This window comes from Chenopodium album, chromosome 24 (genome assembly GCF_948465745.1).
Source record: "Chenopodium album chromosome 24, dcCheAlbu1.1, whole genome shotgun sequence".
NCBI lineage: Eukaryota > Viridiplantae > Streptophyta > Magnoliopsida > Caryophyllales > Amaranthaceae > Chenopodium > Chenopodium album.
Window position 1 is genome coordinate 29,459,661 of NC_137857.1, and position 16,660 is coordinate 29,476,320.

Sequence of the window (16,660 nt, forward strand, 5' to 3'; positions counted from 1 at the left end):
TGGACGTATGGCCAGTATAATGCGTCACCTTTATTCGCGGAATTTCAGAATATGATACATGTTCAATTGTGTGGCTCAAAGTGACGGGTCCCTAACTCCCTATTGATTTCAAGACGGAGGTCACTTGGTAGGTGAGGGATCATAGCTTGATGTCCACTATGTGTTAATTCAAGTCGCGAGACATTGACACTTATGCAATTGTTTTGTTTTACCCAGAAATCATTTTTCTTTTCTTTTTCCTCATCTTCAAAACTGTGGGGGATTGTTGGAAATTCTTGATGGAAAAATAAGAAAATAGTGGTATTAAAGAGAGGTACATGTCCCACACTAAAGGAACCTAGTCACTTTGTTGAACGAACCTAGACACCTTTGTGTTTATAACGCATTTAGTCAATTGGCTAAATGAGCCTAGACACCTTCGTGTTTGTGACGTATCCAGTCATTTGGCTGAATGAATCTAGACACATTCGTATGGTTACCATGAGTTATTTTCTCTCTATAAATACCCTTGCTCTCATCAATCATCTTGAACACAACAACCACTTTTTTTCTTCTAAAAAATTGTTAAACACGAGTTTAATAATTTCTGTTTTCTAGGCAAGTATTCTGAATTCCAGTCAGGTTTGTGAGTGCACACAAATTCCGGAGTCGTGCTTATCCTGGAGTGCGACTGCTTCACGTCTACTACACCAGGAGGTAGCGCGGAATCGTCTTTTAGGTCAGTAGTTTACCACGACACAGCTATCGTCAGTTGATCCAACGCAACATTGATTTTACTCAACATCAAGATAAGTATTTATCTATTTCAATTACTTATTTAGTATAACAGTGTCACCCAACCTTGAGCCCCGAGTTGGGTTCGGTTGGGCCATTTTATTTTGGCCCGTGTTCATGACCCATCGACTTGGGTCCACGGCCCTTGCCACATGTGTCTCCACCGTGGCGTAACGCCACCATGGCGCGCACCCACTAGCTAGGTGGCTGCCACGAGTGCTGCCACATGGCTTTTTTTTTTGCCATTTCTGCTGCCACGTGACACGCTCTTATTGGCAGGCTTTCCTAGCGTTTTGCGTGGCTAGGATTTTACTTGTTACTTGGAGTATTTTCCCGTCTCACTAAATCCTAAATTTTGGTTCGACCTTTGAGATTCTCCGACGCTCGGTTTCGACGCTCCAAGCTCGAATTTCCGACGTCTAAATATTTAATACTCGGACGACAAATTAATTTCTTCCGGATTATAATTAATTCGTCGAGTCGGTTCGTTAATTTGTTTGGGTGTGACCCGAAGGGTTCAGTCAAGGTTAAGCTGTAATATTAATTATGCATTAATATTACTGATTGGAATCGACCTCCACCCAGGCATTCCGATCACTTGACCTTACTCAATATATTAGCTTTCTAATAATTCTGAACCCACTATCAGAATAATACACTTGTTCGAAGGACACCATTCCTTTCACCAGGGTGGGCAAAGCTTTAGGCTGGAATATAATTTTCGTGCCCAAACCCGCCCAAAAAGGTCGGGCCGTGCGAGCTTTTTGAGCTGGGAAAAAACCACTAAAAATGCATAAAAACACATTTCAAAATCCGCCCAAAAAAAAAAATTTTTTGAGCCAGGCAGCTGGCTGAGCTAACTTTGATTATCACTAGACAAAGAACATAAAGTTTAAAAAAAACATGATAATACATCAAAGAGCATGTTTTTTTCATGGTTACTCCAAGTGGTTGAATTTGACAATTTTTTTTTAATGTACATACACTAAAGTACATTTTGTATAATGTAAAGAACATATAGTTCAAACTCAAAGAACATAGTTTGCTCATGCTTTTTAAAAATGTCTATAACGTTCTTTTTTTCGCCCATGTTCTTTTAAATATACCTAATATTCTTTCTAGCATGATGCACTCGGGTGTACCAACCACACATTAGTAATAAGCTAAGGTTATGTTTAGTTTCTTTATATTTCAGTACTGACCTTTCTACGGATCTAATACATATCTAGTCAGCTAGTTAATCTTGGTAGTTAATTTTTCGTCTTAATTTTAGTTTAATCACCTAATCTTGTTGAACATTGTTAAAAAGAATATCAATACTTAAAAGATATGAATATATATTGACTTTAATTAACTACAAATATTAGAAAATTACAATACAATATAAGAACATAATTGCAAAAGGCTAAATAAACTATATGTTAAGGAAAATTATTTATATTTTGCATTGTATAAGAAGTTAAAGTCATTACTAGCTAGCTCGCAAAGAAAATTCTAAAAATTTTCTCTTTAACACTGAGCTAGCTTAGTGTTACCTCGGGTGTAACTCACTAACTGTGTCTTGATTTTCAGAAAATAGTGTGGACATATTAGCTGAATGTCGACTTAACCTTGACACAGGAGATGATTCATTACTACTTTGAAAAAAGGATCGAGGGCATTGAGGTATAGGCATTGTGTTGACGGAAGAGCCATTATTGAGTATATGAACAACTGTTGACATGGTTGGTCTCGCTTGTGTGTTCTCTTGTGCACACCATAAGCCTAAATGTATCGATTTTAACACCTCTTCCATTAAGTATGAATCTTTCAATGTCGGGTCCATGAATTCCAAGAGTTTGTCCTCTGTTAATCTTTTCCAAGCCTAAGAAAAGTATTGTCATAAAAAGAATGAATTTGATTTTGAATTGATCTCCTATTTAGCTTGAAATTGAATCAAATATGAAATAACACATGAATAATATATACTCACATAGGTTAAGAGGTCTCCAGTTGATGGATGGAATCTTGTACTAACCTTCTTACCGCTAACAATCTCCAAAACTAACACGCCAAAACTATAAACATCGGTTTTTACAGAAAATTGTCCATGCATTGCATACTCTGGAGCCATGTAACCACTACAAGGTAATGCAAACAATTACTACACACGTAATTTTTTTTTAAAACAACAAATTTAATTATTTTTCAGATCCGCTTCCTTACACAATATTAAAATATAGTGAATCTTCTAAGTTCTAATATTTCCTTAAAAAATGTGAAGTTATCTAGTGATGCAATAAACATTTTTTCCTGTTCTTCATTATGGATTACTTACGTACAAATATTAAATAACATACTACTACCTCCGTTAACTATTATTTGCAACAAAGGAATATTTTCTATCTCACAAATAATATCGCTTTGTTGCAAGTAATAGTTAACAGAGGCAATATTACAAAACGATACATTCAATTATATTAAGAGAAAAAAGTAAATAAAAAAACTTACTATGTTCCAACAATTCTGCTTGTGTCATCCACAGTTTGTTCAACCTTGAAGATTCTTGCCAAACCAAAATCAGCAATCTTTGGGTTCATATTAGCATCAAGTAAGATGTTTCCAGATTTAAGGTCACGATGAATGATTCTTGGTTGAGAGTCTTCATGAAGGTAAAGTAATCCCCTAGAAATGCCTCGTATAATTTCATAGCGCGTACACCAATTTAGTTCTCCCTGCTTTTGTGCATCTACAAGGTATACAAATGCAGAATATACCGTTCCATACTTGAAATTAGCAAGGTTGATCAAGTTTTATATAAACATAGAGTACGTGTTCATGAAAGTCATTCAGGCTATATTGTATCATAAAATGCATTGTCACAATATAAAGTCTCACAATTATGAATGATCACTATGTACACAAAAATTTAACTTTTACTAAGGATATAAAGAGTACATTGAGTTATTCATATGAGATTGATATTGAACATACCGAATAAAAAGTAGTTGAGGCTTTTGTTGGGAACAAATTCAAACACGAGTAACTTCTCTTCTTCTGCTAAGAAGAATCCCAATAACTTAACCAAATTTCGATGTTGAAGATTGGCAATTAATACAACCTCATTCTTGAATTCTTCTGCTCCTTGGCTAGATACCTTTGATAGCCTTTTAACTGCTATCTCTTGTCCATTTTCCAGAGTTCCCTGTGATACGAGTGCATTCATTATGAGGTCACGAAAATAAATGGAAAAATACACTTTATTAATCCCAACTTTGGCCAATTTACTTTGAATAATCCTAACCAATGATTATTCTGCAATAATCCTAACTTTCACCTCCGTTTTCTTCTGGCAATTTCAAACCGGTCAACGAAAGTCAACAACCTTCTATTGTAGGTTGCTGCACACATGTCACAACATGAGTGGTCCACAAAAAAACCTAATAAAACCAAAAAAAAAGAAATACTTTTCAGCCAAACAACCACTACTAGAAAACTGGCAAATAACGACGGAAAAAATCCGTCGGAAACACCCTGTTTTCAGTCGGAAAATCTGTTTCCTATGGAAATTCTGTCGCAACTGCTTGTCGCAATACCTTTCGTAGGAAAAAGGGCCTTTTCCGACGGATTTCAATCCATAGGAAGTGATTTCCGGGCCCGATAAAATCCCTTCGCAAGTTTTCGACAGATTGTATTCCGTTGGTATGTTGCGACGGAAATTCCGTCGGAAAATTATTTTAAAAAAACAAAAAAAGCCTCCCCCCACCACTAGCCCACATCACCACTAACCACCCCACACCACCAGACCCCACTGCACACCGACACCAACCACCACCAACACCCACACCAGCCCCTATCCCAACTTCAAACACCACCACCGACACCCACACTAGCCCCTATTCCGCCTTAAAACACCACCGCCGACACCACCACACTCACTCCAGCCCCTTCCCACCTTCAAACCCACCACAACACCAAAAATGAACCTCAAAAACACAAAACTTAGCAAAAAAAAAAAGCCGAAATTAACCCCAATAATAAAAAATCAACCCAAAAATACAAAAATTTAGACAATAAAATCGAATAATACCACAAAATAAATCTAAACCACTAGATCTACAAATTTAACAAGAATTTCATAAAGAAAATTCCAAAAAACGATGATTAAACCAAAAAAATTAAAGGAATATATAATTATACAATTATCTAATATAATTTGTAAATTAACATTACAACTACATAAAAAATTAACTAGATCTACAATCTAACCCAAATTAAAATTAGATCTTGTAGTGCTCGTCGTTCTTCTTGTGGTCTCCATTGTTGTTGTGGTCGCCGGTGTTGTTGCAGTCGTCGTTGTTGTTGCACGGTGGTTGTGGTGTTGTTGTTGTTGGTGGTGGTCATGTCAGTGATGGTGGTTGTTGGTGGTGGTGATAGCAGTGATGTTGTTGTTGGTGGTGATAAAAAAAGAGGTGATGAAAATGAAGAGGAGAAAAGAAAGAGAAGACGACCGAAAAGAGAGGAAAGGAGGAGAGAAAGGGCAGACGGAGGAGAGAGAAAGAGAAGAAAGGAAAGGAGGAGGGATGAGGAGAGAGAAAGAGAGGAAAGAAAAGTGAGGGAAAAAGAAAGGGGCGGATAGAATGAGGATTATGGTTAGGAAGTAAATAAATATTTTCTTTTAAATTACATGTCCCGACGGATTTTTCCGTTGAAAATTTCCGACGGAATATTTTTCCGTCGGAATTGACCATTTTCAACGGAATATTCCGTCGGAAGGTCCAATTATTTCGACGAATTTATTTTCCGTCGGAAATTTCTGACGGATTCTCGACGGAATTTTTTAATTCGTCGGAATTATCCGACGGAAAATAAATCCGTCGGAAATATCGATTTTTCTAACGGATTTTCGGGTCCGTCGGAACCGGTCCGTCGTTATTTGACTTGATTCTTGTAGTGAACCACCCCAATCGCCACCCTTAACTTGTCGCCGCCAGCCGCAACCCACATAGACCACCTCCTTCGCCAATCACCCAAACGAAAACGACACCCTCTCTCCAAATCCACCTTCGAAATCGGCCAAAACCCAACCCCTTTTTCTAGAAATCACGATACTCGCTTTCTATTTTGATTTGCTATTTTTGTGGTTTAATTTTCGTTTTTTGGCTATTTTTTTTTATTTTCAGTAGTTTTTGAATCAACTGAATTTGATAATGTTTGCGGTATAATTTTCGTTTCAATTAATGGTGGACTACTGGTTTTGGGCTTGCGGCGGAGGAGAGGACGAGGTTGGCTAAGGTGGATTGGTGGTTGCGGCTTGCAGTGGGGGAGTGAGAATTTGAAGGTGGTGTTGAAGACGAGGTTGCCTATGGTGGATGATGGTTGGGGTATGGTGAAACGAGGACTTGGTTGGCTAGGGTGGCTTGGTGATAGCGGCCTTGCGGGCTTTCATCGAAGGATAGACGTTTGGGGCTTGTGGTTGTTTTTGGGAGGAGGGGATAGGGCTGGGGAAGGGGGACTGTTTCCGGTGGCCTGATTGGGGAAATAAGGGGTGGCTGATTGGCTGTGGGTTTTTTTTAAAAATTTATTTTTGATTTTTTTGTATTTGTTTTTTTGGACCAGTGAAAAAGTGACACGTGGCATTTTTATTTTATTTTTTTAAAAAAAATAAAACCTTTTTAGCAGGTAACCAGTTTTGGGATTGATGGAAGAAAACGGAGGTAAAAGTTGGGATTATTGCAGAATAATCAATAGTTGGGATTATTCAAAGTAACTTGGCCAAATTTAGGATTAATAAAGTGTATTTTTCCAAAATAAATTTAATCAAGTAAATTTCACAAATATTATTACACTATAATCATAATAGAATATCAAGTATATCTAATATCTCCTTTCATACTATATATATAGCTATTTCATTTTTTCTTTAGTCTCCACTCAAAAAATACCATCTATTTCTACACATACTTAGTATTTAAATCATCAATTTGTGTGGAGTAGCCCTTAGCCTTATAAAGTGTCTAAATCTCTTTTCTTTTCTCAATATGAAACATTTACATAGTTACATGTGTAAAAAAAAACCAAACGTAGTTACATGTGTTATTTAGAAAGTTTATACTTTTACACCCCCCTCATATGTAAGGTCCCTTAAATTTAGTCTCATGTGATATTTTATGGGTTAAAGTGCATTTTTTCACTCTCCCTCACATGGACCCACTTGTTTTGGCCTACTGTACTCATTACTCAAGCCATTGAAGATTTGAAGGTCCCTCACATCAACGTAGTATCTTAGCTCAACCTAGTAATAATGTGAATATGTGATAACTTATGTTAGATTACAAATATATCCTACTCTACGACAAATATTATAATAATCCTATAATATCTATCACACCCCCGCAGTCGTAGCGGGAGGAGGGCGTATGCTAACACTGGACCTAAAATCCAAAAATAAATCTCGTGGTAGGCCTATAGTGAAAATGTCTGCGAACTGATGATATCTAGAAGGAACATGCAAAACCCGAACTTCTCCCAACCTTATGTCGAACAAAATGTATATCCATCTCCACATGTTTGGTGCGTTGGTGTTGAACCGGGTTGCCAGAAAGGTAGATTGCACTGAAATGATCACAATAAACAATAGTAGCATGCCGTAGAGGACAATGTAACTCAAGTAAAAGATTACAAAGCCAACAAGCCTCTAACACAACATTTGCGACGCCTTGATATTCTGCTTTTGAACTTGACTTAGATAAAGTATGCTGCCGCTTAGATGACTAAGACACGAGGTTGTCCCCAAGGAAACAACAATAGCTCGATGTGGAACGTCGGGTTTTGGGGCAACCTACCCAGTCAACGTCAGTGTAAGTAATAAGTCGATGAGAAGCAGTCGGATATAAATGTAAGCCGTGATAAATGGTACCTTGAACATAACACATAATGCGTTTCAGTGCCTCATAGTGAGGTTCCCGGGGATAATGCATAAAAACGACACACCTGTTGTACCGCATATGCAATATCTGGCCTAGCTTAGTGAAAGTGAGATATTGAAGAGCACCTGCTAAACTGCGATACAAAGTAGTATCTCGAAACGGTGGTCCTGCATCTGCACTAAGTTTGGACTTAGTGTCAATTGGAGTGGCTGCAGGTTTACAAGAGGCCATACCTGCACGCTCTAAAATCTCCTGTGCATACTTTTCTTGTGAAAGTAGCAAATAAGAAGGTTTTCGGGTCACTATAATACCCAAAAAATAACTCAATGGACCCAAGTCAGTCATAGGAAACTCAGTTTGTAACTGAGATATAATCCCTGCACGCAACCTGTCAGATGAGGTAGCTAATATAATATCACAAACATAAAGAAGAAAATATGCCATATCATCACCCTGTCAGAAAGTGAAGAGAGAAGTGTCACTCTTAGCAATGACAAAGCCCAAATTAATAAGAAAATTTGCAAAGCGTTGGTACCAAGCTCTAGGAGCTTGCTTCAAACCATAAAGAGCCTTGTGAAGACGACAAACATGATTGGGCTCTCTCTGATCAAGAAAACCCGGAGGTTGATGCATATAAACCGTTTCTTGCAAGTTACCATGCAAAAAAGCATTTTTGACATTTAGTTGATGTATCGACCACTTTCTAGCCAAGGCTAAGCTGAGAACAGTACGAATAGTGGCCGCTTTAACTACCGGACTGAAAGTCTCATCACAATCCACACCAATTTCTTGCGACCTGCCATCACATCCAAGACGAGCTTTGTGCCTTTCAAGGTCACCATTAGACTTGTATTTATGCTTAAATAGCCACATACAATTAACAATATTTACCCCCGCAGGCCTAGGCACCAATTCCAATGTCCCTGTCTTAATTAAAGCACTATATTCATCATTCATCGCCGCATTCCAATTATGGTCATTTAAAGCTTGTTTATAGGATTTTGGAAGGGGTGATTTAAGATGGTGAGGACCCGAAGGTTAAACGGTGAGGTTACAATATTTCGGGTTGGGTTTAAAGATACCCCGTTGACTACGGGTGACTGGGGGGGAAGGAGGTGGTGGCCAAGTGGGTTGTATGGGCGGGATGCCACGCATGGGTGGCGGGGAGTAAGCAGGTGTGGTAGGGCTGCTGGCCGCATGTGGTGGCTGTAGAGAGGGTAATTGGGTGGACAGGGGGGTCCGTGGGATGGCCGCGGCTGGGTCTGAGATACCGCAGCCAAGTCACGGACTGGGCTGCTAGGGTGGGCTCGTATGAGGGAGCTGGGAAGACCTGGCATGAGTGTTTTGTGTGCTGACAGAGTGAGTGTGTGAGCTTCGTGGGCTGACAGACATGGTTTGTGAGCTTCGCGAGCTGACAAACTTAGTGTGTGAGCTTTGTGGGCTGATAGGAGGTGTAACTGGGCCTCGAATGTGTGGGTTGCTGTTTTGGGTTTTAGGAGATAGTGGGCGTGCTATTTGTTGCGGAGTATGAACAATAGGATGCAACAAATAAGGTGAGGGGGAATCATCACCTAAAAAATCATAATATTGACTACGAAATTGAGCTAAATTTCGGAATGGGAAGGTCGCTTCATCAAAATTGACATGACGCGATATGATTATTTTATTTGTGGTGAGATCAAGACACCTATACCTTCTATGGTCAATAGGATAACCAAAGAACACACACGGGGTTGATCGAGGAGCTAATTTATGTGGAGCTATTGCAGACAGATTAGGAAAACAGAGACACCCAAAAACATGGATATGATTATACGAAGGACTTTTTCCAAACAAGGCTAAAGCAGGAGTATTGTTTTTAAGGGCTTTTGTTGGCAAAATATATAAGAGATAAGTGGCCGTTTCAAGAGCATAAAACCAATACGAGGGGGGGGGGAGACGCATGAAAAAGAATTGTACGCTTAATATTATTAAGTGTACGAATCATACGCTCGGCTTTGCCATTTTGTGAGGATATGTGTGGACAAGAAAAGCGGAAAAGCATTCCATGGTCAATACATTTTTGCTTAAAAGGGTCATTATCAAATTCCCTACCATGATCACATTGAAAACATTTAATCTGACGTTCAAATTGGGTTTCAACATACTTTCGGAAATTAATAAATGATTGAAAAGCTTGGGATTTGTATTTTAGAGGAATTGTCCACACAAAATGAGTATGATCATCTTATAAAACTAGATAATAATTGTGACCGTGAGAACTACGAATAGGAGATGTCCATAGATCGGCATGTATAATATCAAAAGCACAAACAGTAGTATTATTAGAATTATCAAAGGGAAGGCGAGTATGTTTTCCTAATTGACAAGAATTGCAAAATGTGGAGTCATGCTCCTTATTACAATAAATATGATTTTTAGACTTAAGATAGCTAAAAACTTGAGCTCCAGTATCTCCTAAACGACTATGCCAAGTAGATGGGAGACAGCAGTGAGTGAGGTAGCTAGATAGGTCGACGGAGTGGACTTGGTAATTTTGACTGGATATAAATCTTCCGAGCTATCACATCTCGTTATTATTGTCCCCGTACGAAGATCTTTCACAGAAAAACCAAAAGGGTCAAACTCAATAGACACAAAATTATCAGTGGTAAATTTACGAACTGAAATAAGGTTCTTTATGAGTAGGGGTGCTAAGAGGATATCACGAAGGATAAGGGGTGATTTAGGATGTGGATAGTGCCATGACCATAACCTGTTACTGGAATACGATGACCATTGCCAACTAAAATATGATTTTTAGTGCTTAAATTAAAAAGGGGCAATAGATTACCAGCATTATTCGTCATGTGAGATGTGGCACCCGAATCCACGTACCATGGATTGTCGGGATTTGGAAGAGTCATAGTAGAGAAAGAGGACGCCAAGTCCGTAGGGGTCATGGGCTGCCCATATTGTGCTGCGTAGGCCTTCTGCTGTGGCTTGGGCTGACCAAGGATTGACTGTTGGTTCTGGATTGGAAAGGGAGCAGGAGGCCTGGCCCATGTGGCTTGCTGAGTCCATTGTTGGAAACTTGCCCATAATTGTTGCTGAGTTGGGCCAGACTGGTTAGGAGCCGTTGATTGGGCTGGGGCTTGTTATTGGTGCTGCTGCTGGCCACCACGCCCTCTACCTTTGCTTTTCGGCTTGCCCCCAACCTTTACTGCCACGTCCACCGCCACCACCGCCCCCGCCCTGCTGTTGTGGCAGCTGCTGCTGCTGGGCGGTTGCCGCGGCGGTGGCGGTGAAGTTGTTAGCTTGTGTAACAAACGCTTGCCCGGAGTTGTCTTTTGCGAATTTTCGAGACTCCTCTAACAAAATTCTTGATCTTGCTTCATCAAATCCGGGAAGAGTTCGAATTTGGGTGATGGATTGAGCCGCTCCATAGTAATCTGAGTCAATTAAACCTGCACAAAGACGTAATACCAATGTTCTTTCGGACACGGGTTGACCAACGTTGGCTAGTTGATCTTTGAGTTCCTTCAATTTCTGACAGTAGGAAGACACATCTGGAAAATTCTCACAAAAAGATTGTTAAATTGGTTTTCAAGATAAATAGCACGGATTTCTCCATTGTCTTGAGAAATTTTAGCGAGCCTATCCCAAGTTTCCTGTGTCGTAGCGTTCTTGTACAACACCGTGCTTCGTAAATCTGCAGAAATTGTATTGTAAATCCACTTTTTCACAATTGAGTCAAGGCGGTTCCACTGCGCAGTTGTGAGGTCGGTAGGACGAGGGGATTTAGGATCGATATGATCAATAACATTGCAGGAATGACAATGTATTTCAAAAAGTTCAACCCAACTACCATAGTTCCCTTTGTCACGGTCAAGAATTTCTGGAACCTCATTCTTGATGTTGTTAATAGTGTTAGCAGGGTGATAGTCATTGGATGGAGGAGGAGGAGGTGGGGTTGGGTTTTCATCATCTTTGGCCATTGATAATTAAACCAAAAATTGCCACTGACAGAAGAGAAATAGGAGGTGCAGCAATGGGGGACAAAGAATTAGTGATGAAGGTAATTTAATTACCACGTGAACAGAGGTGTAGCGGAAGTAAGGATCGGATCTTTTTAGGAAAAAAAATATATTTATTTTTCTTTGTGGAACCCTAAAAAAATCTAGGCTGTGATACCATGTTAGATTTCGGAAAACTCCTTGGATTGGAGTGTGTACCATTGATTAATATATAGTGTTACAATACTAGTCCTAATCTTGTTAGGAAACCTAGCTAGTACGATAAGAATACAAACTATATCACAAATATATACAAATATATCCTACTCTGCGACAAATATTATAATAATCCTATAATATCTATCAGCTTATTTCTTCATAGAAAGGTCGTGACCAATTGGTTACCTTATAAACACTGCCAAATCCGCCTTGACCAAGCTTGTGATCATCCAAAAAGTTATTCGTGGCAGCTTCAAGTGTCTTCAAATCAAAAATCAAAGACTCCGCAGTTATCAAGTCATCAAGCACTATATATAGCAACATGAGAAGATATGAGCCAACTTCATTCTATAATTAAAAGTTCAGTAAATATTTCATTGTATTAAAACTTCATTGTATTAGATAAATACCATTTTTAAAGTCTGGAGAAGGGTACTTCTTTGCTTTCTTTCGAAAGACACAAATGCCTGTAAGTAACAGTCCTATGACCGCTAATGGCATAATGGTCGCCACAGCTACTTTCGTTGCAGTTGTCTTCTTCTTTCCTGAACAAGTATGCTAGTTTATTATGTATACGTCTTTGAAAGTGTAGGTGCCCTTATAGCTGTCGAAAAATGACCCTACCCAAAAATTTTACCGAAACCTAATCATGACCTAACTTGTTTGAACCCGAGAAATTGGAAACCCAAATTCCATATGACCCAACCTGAAACCAACCCGAGACTTGAATTAACCTTAGGATTCGTGACCTGAACCCGAACATGACCCGTCGTGAGATGATCCTACCCGAACTGACCTAAACCAAACCCGAGACTAACCTAAACTTGTTTAACCCATTCAAACCCAAAATCAACTCGACATGTTATTAACCCGAACAGAATTCCACCCAACCTGGATTCAACCTGACCTGTACTAGCCCGACTCAAATTCAACCTTATTTAATTTGTTTTTAACCCAACCCAAACCTGATGTGACTTGATCCAAATAGTAATGCAAGGAAGACAAATTTACCCGAACTGAGCTAATTCGATCGAAACACTCAAATTTACAAATCTACCTATACAAATTGACTCAAACACTCACATTATTACTCTTACCATAAATGAAATACATGATAATGATTAAACATAAACGTTAATACGTGAACTGTTAATAAAATGACCTATAAAATGTACCTAAACCCGATATCACCCAATCTGAAATGAACTCGAGACCCAAATTAAACTAATATTTGAGGCCCGAACTCGAACATGGTCGGAATTGGAAATGACCCGACCCGACCTGATTATAACCCCAATTTATTGACTTGAACTGAACTAGACTCGGACCTAAGAATGACTCTAACTCGTTTTAACCCGTTTAAACCCAAATTAAACCTGACCTCTTACTCACCTGACCCAAATGTAACCCGACCTAAACCCAACCTAAACCCCATAAGATGTATGACCTGATGTGACTCTACTCAAGCATGACCCAACTCGAACTCGACCCACATAGGTTACGACATTAACCCGAATTGACCCGATCTACACTAACTCGGCCCAAACCCGATCCGTTTACCTAAATAGACAAGTCTAGGTGTCCTTAACTTAAAAATTTACAAGTATTGTGAGGCAATTGATAATTTCTTAAAAGAGAACTAAAAATTGTATCTTAAAATTCTTAAAATCTTTGGAGAAATAGGGTATCAATTTATTTATTTATTTTTTTAAATTTTTTTGAAATGAACTTCTCCAGCTAACCACCCTACATCCTCCGTGTGCATGACCTCCAACCCAAAACAAACACCCCTAACCCCAAAAACCACTATTCAAAGCACGAAACTACCTTCACCAACTCGAAATATCTCCAACTACCCCCAATATAACCATACCACCTTAAAAACCAACCCCCTAAGGTAGTTTTGAGGGTGTTCTGAGGTGGGTCAACGCCGTAAAACTAGATCAACTAACATCGAAAATTTGGCCAAAGGTAATAACTTACAACATTTTACCTTTTATTTGGTAGTTTCTTAACAACTGCTTTTATTTTATTTTATTAGGTATTCACAAAAATTTAGATTTTATTAGGTAGTTTTTTTAAAAAAAAAAACCGATAAAATTTTCTGATTGGTAACAAATTATTATGAACCTGTTTCTTTTAAGAACTTTAACGGAAAGTAATTTTTCATGAAATGAAATTTCCTAGACTTCTGACTTGACTTCTGACTTGACTTCTGACTTTTCCAAGATAGATTTGCACTAATTTGGAATTACAAGTTACAATTAATTGTTTAGAACCAATAACGCTCACATCAAACTATACCCTCTTTACCATCGGACTTGGCTTCTTTTAACCCCTAATAAATAAACTCATCAATTTATGAAAAATTTGAAAAATACCACAATCTATTGTTGTCATTTCGTACAACATCACCTCAAGTTTTTTTTAACCACCTAGTTTTATCAAAAACACTAAAAACTACTATCACTTTTGCTAGACTCCCCTATCTGACGTTACGGTGGGTCTCACTACCAATTGTTCCTCTATTTTCCCTCGATTCTCACCTCTGTTATTCCTTCTTCTTCCTCTTTGTCTAATTTTAATATCAATTTGCAAATCAATTAATTAGGCGTTGTTTTAGGGTTTTTATTCGCTAATTTGTTCTTCAAGCCAAATGACAATGCAAAATCGAGGGTATAATTGGTTAATTAGGATGATTAGGGAAGAGGAAATGTGAAATTCGAAGGAAAATTGGTTAGTAGGACCCATCGTGATGTCATATAGGGGAGTTGGACAAAAATAGTGGTAGTTTTTAATAAAACTAAGTGGTAAGATACAATTAAAAAAAAAACTTGAGATGGTATTGTTCAGATGACAACAATAGATGGAGGTATTTTTCAAATTTTTTCTCAATTTATATAGTAGAAATCCAATTCTTTTTGTAATGATATGAAACTTCGTAGGTACTTTTTGTAATGTATAATGCTGAGTAACAGATTCCTATCAAATTAAAACAATTCATCTAATCTACACAATATAGTTTATAGTGGCACTAGTGATACATTTAAGGCTTAAACACCCCCTCCCCTTTTTTTTTGTTGGAATATTGAGCGATCAAAAAATCTATAGTGGTGGGTGGGTGGGTGGTTTTCGTCTTTTAGAGGTTGTCTGGCGAGATTATTTTTGACAAATTTTCTTGAAACGAAAGACCATAAATTTCATATTGTAACAAAACTTACATACATACCCTGATTTGTTCTTGCAATAATGTTTGTAGATGGCGCTATGCTCGAATTTGGCGGTGGCGTCAAACTTATTAAGCTATAAAACTGATAAGGTTCATACCTTAGCGTACAACTAGGCGTTAGCACAATCCCTCCAAGCGAGACAAAGCTAGGAATAAGATTAACCGCTTTACGGAAGCACTTGCTACAATCCCCCATTGTTAAGTTCGGAACACATTGAGCCAAAGTGTACAAATGCTTATTCAAGGGCGAAAACAATGCCTCCTTAGTGGCATACTTGTTACCGGACTTGACCGAAGCTGCCTTAGACGATACACTACTCAATGTATCCTGGAGCAATCTAATCCTATCTTCGACATGGTCCGTGGCATTGAGAATGTTGTATAGAACTATGTTAGGTTCCTCTTGTAGGAGAGAAAAAAAGGACATGTTAGAATAACGAAGCATGCAACGCTCCTTCCAAATTATTGCTTGACTTGCCCTCGGACACTCATCACTTGTTACCTCCTCGCTAGCCATCTTAACACAATCGTTACAATCGTCACGATCAATGTCACCTCGGCACAAGGCAAGGCCATAAGTAGGATCTTGATTTTCTAAGCCTTGCTTAATTGTAATAAAACCATCATTTGCAGTAGAAATTTTTGAGACCAAATTTGATAGCAAATTGTTGAGATTGGTGTCATACGAGCTTTTGAGAGGATATATTGACGAGTTGTAGCAATCTGATCTCGCGTAGTTTAAAATTGGAAATGAATTTGAGGAATTAATTAGGAAAAATAATAGTAGTATGAAGGACACCATGATGAATTGAAGAAATGAACACTTCGAACCACTGATTTTGAGTTAACACTTCTAATTTATTTTTGTGTGTGTGTGTGTGGTGGGGTGGGTGGGGGGTGGAGAAGTACTGGTACTGGTACCCACTTTAGTTCTTGGCTTGTTTGAGCCTTGGACGTACTTAATCTTAATATTCATAATAACAACTGGTGGGTATATATATTTCCAAAAAAGAAAATTAAAATGGTGGGTTAAATAATTGACCACAATAAATATGCCAGCTTTCCTATTCATGGATAGGTTTATACAAACTTGGGGATAGAAATATTAATTAATATTGGTGGGATAGAAATATTAATAAATTAGTTTAGGAACCGTGTCATGCACATTAATTCTATAGCTATTTTTTTTTTAGGGAAGACATTAATTATATGGAAAATGTTATACATAGCCCTAAGAGCTACATATAAGCATTAAATTTACACTTGAAAATCGTAAAAAGTTAAGAAACCGTCAATATATAAACACTAATAACACTGATTTACGCGTGTTTTTGTCATGAATTCCTAATTTTATACAATTTTCAAGAGTATATTTAATGCTTATATATAGCCCTAAGGGCTACATATAATATTACCCTAATTATATAGCTATCAAACAAAATAGACACAAAAAAAAAAAAAAAAAAAAAAGAAAAAAAGTAAATATGATTAAATAAAGTAGAATGGTGAGCGAACAAAAGGTAAGATCACCAATC

General features: G+C 38.1%; 1 protein-coding gene across 1 annotated transcript; it reads right to left on the reverse strand.

The window, feature by feature from the left end:
* Window positions 1–2,104: 2,104 nt before the first annotated feature.
* Window positions 2,105–15,995, reverse strand: LOC145611539 (cysteine-rich receptor-like protein kinase 10). The gene is made up of 7 exons (XM_081666878.1): window positions 15,126–15,995; window positions 12,307–12,441; window positions 12,083–12,204; window positions 3,748–3,958; window positions 3,265–3,502; window positions 2,747–2,894; window positions 2,105–2,638 (listed from the first exon to the last, which is right to left on the reverse strand). Exons 1-7 carry the CDS (start codon window positions 15,925–15,927, stop codon window positions 2,306–2,308), a joined length of 1,989 nt encoding a protein of 662 aa, XP_081523004.1. The 5' UTR covers window positions 15,928–15,995; the 3' UTR covers window positions 2,105–2,305.
* Between the last annotated feature and the right edge of the window lie 665 nt (window positions 15,996–16,660).